This window comes from Fragaria vesca, linkage group LG2 (genome assembly GCF_000184155.1).
Source record: "Fragaria vesca subsp. vesca linkage group LG2, FraVesHawaii_1.0, whole genome shotgun sequence".
NCBI lineage: Eukaryota > Viridiplantae > Streptophyta > Magnoliopsida > Rosales > Rosaceae > Fragaria > Fragaria vesca.
In genome coordinates this window covers 20,258,399-20,266,266 of record NC_020492.1, presented here as the reverse complement: position 1 = coordinate 20,266,266, position 7,868 = coordinate 20,258,399, and the positions used below count along the sequence as shown (strand labels likewise).

General features: G+C 41.3%; 2 protein-coding genes across 2 annotated transcripts; one reads left to right on the top strand and one right to left on the bottom strand.

The window, feature by feature from the left end:
- Positions 1 to 918: 918 nt before the first annotated feature.
- On the bottom strand, positions 919 to 1,272 carry LOC101304452 (serine/threonine-protein phosphatase BSL3-like). Its single transcript, XM_004292736.1, has one exon. The coding sequence runs from the start codon at positions 1,270 to 1,272 to the stop codon at positions 919 to 921; it is 354 nt and encodes a 117-aa protein (XP_004292784.1).
- A 2,118-nt stretch (positions 1,273 to 3,390) lies between these two features.
- LOC101304164 lies at positions 3,391 to 7,338 on the top strand. The gene is made up of 8 exons (XM_004292735.1): positions 3,391 to 3,456; positions 3,575 to 3,631; positions 3,799 to 4,154; positions 4,247 to 4,406; positions 4,619 to 4,962; positions 5,121 to 5,298; positions 5,405 to 5,941; positions 6,102 to 7,338. The coding sequence occupies exons 1-8, from the start codon at positions 3,391 to 3,393 to the stop codon at positions 7,218 to 7,220; spliced, it is 2,817 nt and encodes a 938-aa protein (XP_004292783.1). The 3' UTR covers positions 7,221 to 7,338.
- Positions 7,339 to 7,868: the final 530 nt, after the last annotated feature.

Genomic DNA, 7,868 nt, shown 5'->3' with positions numbered 1-7,868 from the left:
TTACCAAACTAACCCTATACTAATTAAATATGCTTTTAGAAGAGAAAAGTCTCTCATTTTGAGATTTTTCAGTAAATGGTACAGTAGCAGGTTTTCAATAACTTAGTGTAGTAGCAGTTAATTCCAGTAGAAGTAGTAGCAGAGATTAACATTCTAGTAAAAAGTAGTAGCAGAGGTTAACATCTCAGTAGAAGTAGTAGCAGGTTTTCAGTGGCTTAGCTAATGTAGTAGTATGTTTTGCTGGAAAGCTACAATTCTAACAGATGTAGTAGCAGAGTTTTAATGGTTCAGTTAGTGTAGTAGCAGCTTCAGTAAGTGCAGTACCAGATTTTCAATGGCACAGCTAATGTAGTAGCATGTTTTGCTGGAAAGCTACAATTCTAACAGATGTAGTAGCAGGGTTTAAATGGTTCAGCTAGTGTAGTAGCAGCTTCAGTAAGTGCAGTAGCAGGTTTCAGTGACTCAGCTAATATAGTCGCATGTTTTGCTACTACATGGACGTCTAATCTTCATGCTACTACATTGTGTGGTCGTCCAATCTTCCGGCTACTACACTGTCTGGTCATCCAATCTTCCTGCTACTACACTGGTCGTCAAATCTTATTGTTACTGTCTTGTCATCCAATCTTCCTGCTACTATACTGTCTGGTCGTCCAATCTTCATGTTACTACACTGGTCGTCAAATCTTCCTGCTACTGCCTAGTCGTCCAATCTAATCTTTATGCACAATGAGGTATACAACACTAATCACACTTAAAGCCAACACCATTTCTCTCTCTCCCTACCTCTCTCTCCGATTCGAATCCCCACCTAGTGTTTCCATACTACAAAAGAAATGAAAGTCATCAATAAGATAACAACATACTTATTCCGGCACTTCCAGCTGACGATGGAGTCCCATAAGCCGCAGAATTGCCCTAAAGGGCGGTGGCACCGCCGAACAGAATCAGCCGGGGTCCAATGTATCCAGGACTGCCCTCCTCGCCAACAGCGGCGACCGCAGTCAACGTGTGGCCACACCTCAGCCCCGGCCCATCCTCCTTCTTCTCTAAAATCGCATTGACCACCGAGTACGTCGGGGCATGCCTCGGTCCGGCCACCGGAGTCTGCTGCGGCGACGCCGGAGACTGAAGCTGTTGCGCCGCCGGGGAAGCCGGAGACTGAGGCTGTTGTTCTCCTAGCTGTTCTCCCCCATCCACCGCCGTCGTGCTCTGGTTCTGTACAGCCGGATCGTGATCGGCCTCCGGCGCCATCGAGGAGTCCACGCCCATTTCTCTGAGCTTTGATTAGTTCCCTAGCTTCAAGATCGGAACGAATTCGCATTCCTTATCAACATGTCAATTCCCAATCTCACCTGAGGACACGAATCGGGAATATCGTCCCAATCGGAACCCTAGCTCATAACAGCGGCGTCGATCTAGCAGCGGCGGAGTCGATCGGCGAGGTGCAGGTGGCTGAGTCGATCTAGCAGGCGGCGGAGACGATCGATGAGGTCGATCTAGCAATTACGGCGGATTCGATCGACGTTGTGTGGTGTGCAGAGAGAGAGAGAGAGTATAACAGATCAGAGAGAGAAGATATTTTTAGTCAGGACAGTTTTGTAGTTTTTTTTAGAAAAGATTGGTTTTTTAGGTATTTTAACTTAAAAATTGCTGACAAGGCGTGGGACTATGCCTTGTGGGCTTGGGCTTATGTCCTTATTTGTTTAAATTTGTTGAATGTTGGTTTTTCTGTGTTTTACAACTATCTATGGTAGTGGGATGTCATTTTCTATAAAAAAAATTCGGTTTTTAATAATATCAACCAAATCTTGTATTTCAATTTCGAGTTATTGTGTTCATTGCTTACGAATTTTCAGAAAGTATCTTTAAGTCAACCTTGGATCATCCCTCGTTACATACATTCAACAAAATGCCTAAAACCATGGGAGGTCTTGTCCATATAGCATTTGCGACCACCTGATTTGTTTGGAATAAAGGTAATAAAAAAATAGCAAATAGGTTTATAATATTGAGAAGTTATATGGATTAAAGTGATTTAATTACCTCTAAAATGGTTAAAGGAGCACTACCCATTGTTATTTCCATTGAATATATGCAAAAGGTCATGCTTTTGGAACTAGTGATGTTAACTTGCATAAGTGGATAATCATTTCCTTAATCCCATCCCTTTTGGTGCAAGTTGCAACTTAAGATAGTCAAGTTTACCATATAATTGTGATTTAGTGGGGTTTATAGAATTATAGAAGACAAATCTCATCGGGCCGTGTTTTAGGGCCTCGTGTTTAGTCCATGTCACTGTTGTATGGAACAAAATCATATATTAATTCCAAATATAAAGCAAAGGATTAGTGTGGAGGTTCTTACTTGTAACTTTTAGTCATCAAAAGCCTCCTACTATCAAAATCTTACACCACCTATTTAACATTTACAATGAATTCTATCATTATTCGGTAAACTTTGCAAAAGACAATCAAGGTTAGCCACATGAGGCTGCAGGGTCATCCCCCAGGGTTGCACGGTATGGCAAGCACGTGTTACTCTATAACTATTGTCGTGTGACCTCTATTGCGTTAATGTAAAGTAGGTTAGACTTATTTTACCTTTCTTACATGAAAGTGGTTCAAAATTTCACGATGAATAGCATCAATATCGCCGGTTGGAATTTAGTCAAGTTTTCTATACTAGAGGTCTAAAATTCAAATCATTCGTTCAAGTCGAGGAAATGAAAAAAAGAAAATCAGAAAATAACAATTGGGCTATTTAACCGGGCTCAACCTTCTCACCAAAAGAAGAAAAAGAAATTTGGGCTCACATCCTTCAGAGAACATTGGTTTCTGAAAGAGAGAGAACAAGCCCAAAAGGTCAGAACGGTCTCATTACTGATACAACTCTGCCACGAAATCTACCGGCAAGGTTAGATGCAGAGCTCTGTTCTTTGACTCGTTGGTTCTTGGGACAAAATTCAAAGTTGGGTACGTTCCATATAAATACTAGGTAACCTGAACCTATGAAAGCCCAGTCTCACCTAATTCCCATGGATCCAATAACATCATCTGTATTGCAATCAAAGTCTATCAAGCAAGGAATCATAAACAAAACTTGTAGAGCGTCCATTCCAATTCAAGCATTACCAATCTGCAAAACAAAGCAAAACCCAAACACAAAGCTTGGAGCTTTGTCCTTCCCACTTCCCCAGAAAACCAGGAACACAAACATTCTGATCATATTGGGAAAGAGAGTCGTTAGTTGCTTTTAAGGATGTTAAAAGAGTTTGAGAGAGGCTGATTGGTTAGTTGGTTGGCCCCGCGCTTTTCGTGTACTTCACCCGTAAAATTCAGTTGGGGTTTTAAGTGTTGCCAGTGCTTGTGTATATGGTAGTGTCTATAAATGAGGAGGCTCTTAGCCTTGTGCTGCAATCGTTTTAAGCATAAGCAAAACCAAAACCATCCTCAGGTACTCATTGGCTTCTCTTTTTCTATGTTATTGAGCAAAATGTAGTCGCTATTTATTTGATTAATCAGAACACATTTTCATTTGGTTTTTGTGGGTTTTGGTGTTGGTGTTGGGACAGAGATCCGAAGGAGACATGGAGAATCAAAAGACTGAAAATGCCGCCGACGGTACAAAGGTTGGTTCTTTCTTTGGCATTGGGTTTACTTTCTATTTTATATTGCAGAATCGGATGTGTTTGATTTTTGTTTTTGCTTGTTGGGGTTTTGATAGCTTGAAATGATAATGAGGGGTTTAAGAAAGCATCAAACTTGAGTTTAATTATCCATGATTAAACTTGTGCAGAGTGTGAATCAAGATATGGTAAATTCTAGTATTCGTGGTACCAATATCATTGTGAACCATGATTTCTGTGGAGGGCTGCACTCATGGCACCCCAATTGCTGTGAGGGCTATGTAGTTTCAGCTGATTCTGGCCACCCACAAGCAAATTCGGGTGGCAATTACGCGGTTGTCACCAATCGGAAAGAATGCTGGCAAGGATTGGAGCAGGATATCACTGGGAGAGTGTCCCCTGGTTCCACTTACTTGGTTTCGGCTTCTGTTGGGGTCTCAGGACCTCTTGAGGGATGTGTGGATGTCCTGGCAACAGTGAAAATGGAATGCCAAGGTTCAGAAACTAAGTATTCATTGGTGGGGAGGTAAATGTGTTTTCTTTGTTTCTATTAGTTGGATTTTTGTGTTCTTTATGAAAGAAAGAACTTGTTTTTAATAGTTGCAATTACCCCTGCAGAAGTTCTGTATCGAATGGGAAATGGGAAAAGTTGGAAGGCAAATTTACGCTGTCAACAATGCCTGATAAGGTTGTGTTTTACTTGGAAGGGCCTTCTCCTGGTATTGACTTGCTTATACAATCTGTAGTCATCACTTGTTCCAGTCCAAAGGAACGGCGGGTACTCATTCTAATTCCTTTTTGTTTCCCTTTGAATGACTTTGGTCTATTGTATCATGATATAAGAGTAGACGTGTAGCTATAAGCAAGAAGTACACAGCTAATGTTAGTTCTATTGATAAGCAAAAGTTATTTTCTTCTGCCTCTCCTCGTATATAAATTCTACTTGTTAATGATTAATTATTATCGTTTCTAAATTATCCTCATATCCAGCACGGAATTGCCATTGCTGGAGATCAAGACATAGTTCTAAACCCAAACTTCGAGGATGGCTTGACTAATTGGACTGGAAGAGGCTGCCAAGTTGTTCTACACGACTCGATGGGAGATGGGAAAATTGTCCCTCAATCTGGAAAAGTTTTTGCTGCTGCAACACAACGAACACAGAGCTGGAATGGCATTCAGCAGGATATTACTGGTAGAGTGCAGCGAAAGCTAGCTTATGAGGCTACTGCTGTTGTCCGGATATTTGGAAACAATGTCACTAGTTCTGATGTACGGGCTACCTTATGGGTGCAGTCACCGAATGGTCGTGAACAGTATATCGGCATTTCTAAGTAACTGACTTTCTCTATATCTCTTTCCTATCAGATTTTGATATATTTGTCTCTTCAATAACTATAGAATTGTATTTTATTACTATGTCAAATTACAGTACACTAGTTAGATCACAAAATATATCCCTTCCCTTACTGGAAGTTGGTTTGATCTAAAGTGTACAGGCAACAGACAAGGATTGGGCGCAGTTGAAGGGGAAATTCCTTTTAAACGGATCCCCATCCAAAGTAGTCGTTTATTTAGAAGGTCCACCAGCAGGAACTGATATTCTTGTCAATAGTTTTGTTGTCAAGCACGCAGAGAAAGCCCCTCCGTCTTCTCCACCTGATATTGAGGTTAGTGGAATAATTAAATTTTTTCTGTCTACAATTGTCTAAGCATGTTTTCTTGGAGCTGAATACTTGGTACATAAACGTTAAATATGTGTTTTTGTTTTTGTAGAATCCTGCTTTTGGAGTAAATATTATTGAGAACAGTAATCTAAGTAATGGCACCAATGGGTGGTTTCCTCTTGGTAATTGCACCTTGAGTGTGGGAACTGGTTCACCGCATATACTTCCTCCAATGGCAAGAGATAGCCTTGGTGCTCATGAACCTTTAAGTGGTCGCTACATCCTTGTAACCAAGCGCACACAGACTTGGATGGGTCCTGCTCAGATGATCGGTGACAAATTGAAACTCTTCTTGACATATCAAGTATCTGCTTGGGTTCGGATTGGTTCTGGAGCAACTGGTCCACAAAATGTGAACATTGCACTCAGTGTGGACAATCAGTGGGTGAACGGAGGCCAAGCTGAGGTGGGTGACAACAGATGGCATGAAATTGGTGGTTCCTTTAGAATTGAGAAGCAGCCATCCAAAGTTATGGTGTATATCCAGGGTCCTGCTTCAGGTGTAGACTTAATGGTTGCTGGACTTCAGATATTTCCTGTTGACAGACAAGCAAGATTTAGACACTTGAAGAGGCAGACTGAGAAGGTATATGGGTTGTTAGCTAATTTGCTTTGTAGGCAGCAATTAAGTACTGACAACATGACATTTGTATAAGCATCATTAAACTTGTCTCACTATATATATACGATTCAGATTGGGTTTTCCTTGGCTTCTTCTGATCTATCAATTGTTTGTTTCAATGCAGATCCGTAAGCGTGATGTTATCCTGAAATTTTCAGGATTAGACTCGAGCAGCGCATTTGGCAGCTGCGTGAAAATTAAACAATCACAAAGCAGTTTTCCATTTGGGACATGCATAAGCAGAACAAACATAGACAATGAAGATTTTGTTGACTTCTTTGTGAAAAACTTCAACTGGTCTGTATTTGGAAATGAATTGAAGTGGTATTGGACTGAACCTCAAAAGGGAAACTTCAATTACAAGGATGCCGATGAGATGGTGGACTTGTGCATGAGTCACAGCATAGATATGCGTGGCCATTGTATCTACTGGGAAGTGGTGGACACGGTGCAGCAATGGATCCGTTCATTGAGCCAAAATGACTTGGCAACTGCTGTCCAAAATCGAGTAACAGACCTTCTCACCCGCTACAAAGGGAAGTTCAAGCACTATGATGTCAATAATGAGATGCTGCATGGTTCATTCTATCAAGACAAATTGGGTAAAGATATCCGAGCCAACATGTTCAAGATGGCAAACCAGTTGGATCCATCTGCACTCCTATTTGTGAATGATTATCATGTCGAGGATGGATGTGATACCAGATCAGCACCAGAAAAGTACATTGAGCAGATCCTTGATTTGCAACAAGAAGGTGCCCCTGTTGGTGGGATTGGAATTCAAGGACATATTGATAGTCCAGTAGGTCCAATTGTTTGTTCTGCTCTTGATAAGTTGGGTATCCTTGGCCTTCCAATTTGGTTCACAGAACTTGATGTGTCATCGAGCAACGAATATGTTCGTGCAGATGACTTGGAAGTGATGCTTAGAGAAGCATTTGCCAATCCCTCAGTAGAAGGCATTGTCCTGTGGGGTTTCTGGGAGCTGTTCATGAGCCGTGAAAATTCACATCTAGTGAATGCCGAAGGGGATATCAACGAAGCCGGAAAGCGTTACTTGCAACTCAAGCAAGAGTGGCTGTCTCATGCTCATGGACACATTGACGAACAGGGACAGTTCAAGTTTAGAGGCTTCCATGGAACATACAGTATAGAGATCGCTACCGTCACCAAGAAAGTTCTAAAGACATTCGTTGTTGACAAGGGTGATGACTCCCCATTTGAGGTTTCCATTGCTCTTTAACTCTGCTGCTTCTCTTCCACATTCTTAAACTTGTCTGCCATTCTTTTCAATGCTCCATTTCATGTATATGGGTTTGTAATTTCTGATCACTGAAATAAGGATATGATACATCCACAAATACATACAAAATATAAGAGTCAGATCAACATCAAACAGATTACATTAAACATGGTATGTTACTATGCACGATCAAAAGACTGATCCCTACAATGATTTGGGATTCCAAATTATCATCAAGGGTCCGAACCCAATATACCTTTTAGGAAAGAAATGGCCCCTCTCAATCACATCGATCTGATAGACACCCACCATCTGCTACTGGTAGTACTACCAGACTATGAGGGCTATGATTATGACTACTTGTTGTAGTTGGAGACTTAAGAGTTTCCTTTTCTTCTTCTTTTTTTTTTCCCTTTTCTTCTCTTTTTTTTCTCTCCATTGGTATGATTATGCTGAAGGACCCCAAACACAGTCCCATCCCTGTCCCTAATTACCTGGTCACTCAGGACCCATATCCCACATGGGTGCACAGCAAGCCTTTCCGTGGTGCACATTCACCGTTGTTCTTATGCCCCAACATGATCTTGGCCAACAACACCATGCTTGTTTCCTTGGTGTCACACTGAGTTACTTGTGGTCCAATCACGC

Coding starts and splice junctions, on each gene's coding strand:
- LOC101304452 (XM_004292736.1), bottom strand. CDS start 1,272: ATGGGCGTGGACTCCTCGATGGCGCCGGAGGCCGATCACGATCCGGCT.
- LOC101304164 (XM_004292735.1), top strand. CDS start 3,391: ATGAGGAGGCTCTTAGCCTTGTGCTGCAATCGTTTTAAGCATAAGCAA. Junction 3,632..3,798: donor ATGCCGCCGACGGTACAAAG/GTTGGTTCTTTC, acceptor AAACTTGTGCAG/AGTGTGAATCAAGATATGGT. Junction 4,407..4,618: donor CCAGTCCAAAGGAACGGCGG/GTACTCATTCTA, acceptor CCTCATATCCAG/CACGGAATTGCCATTGCTGG.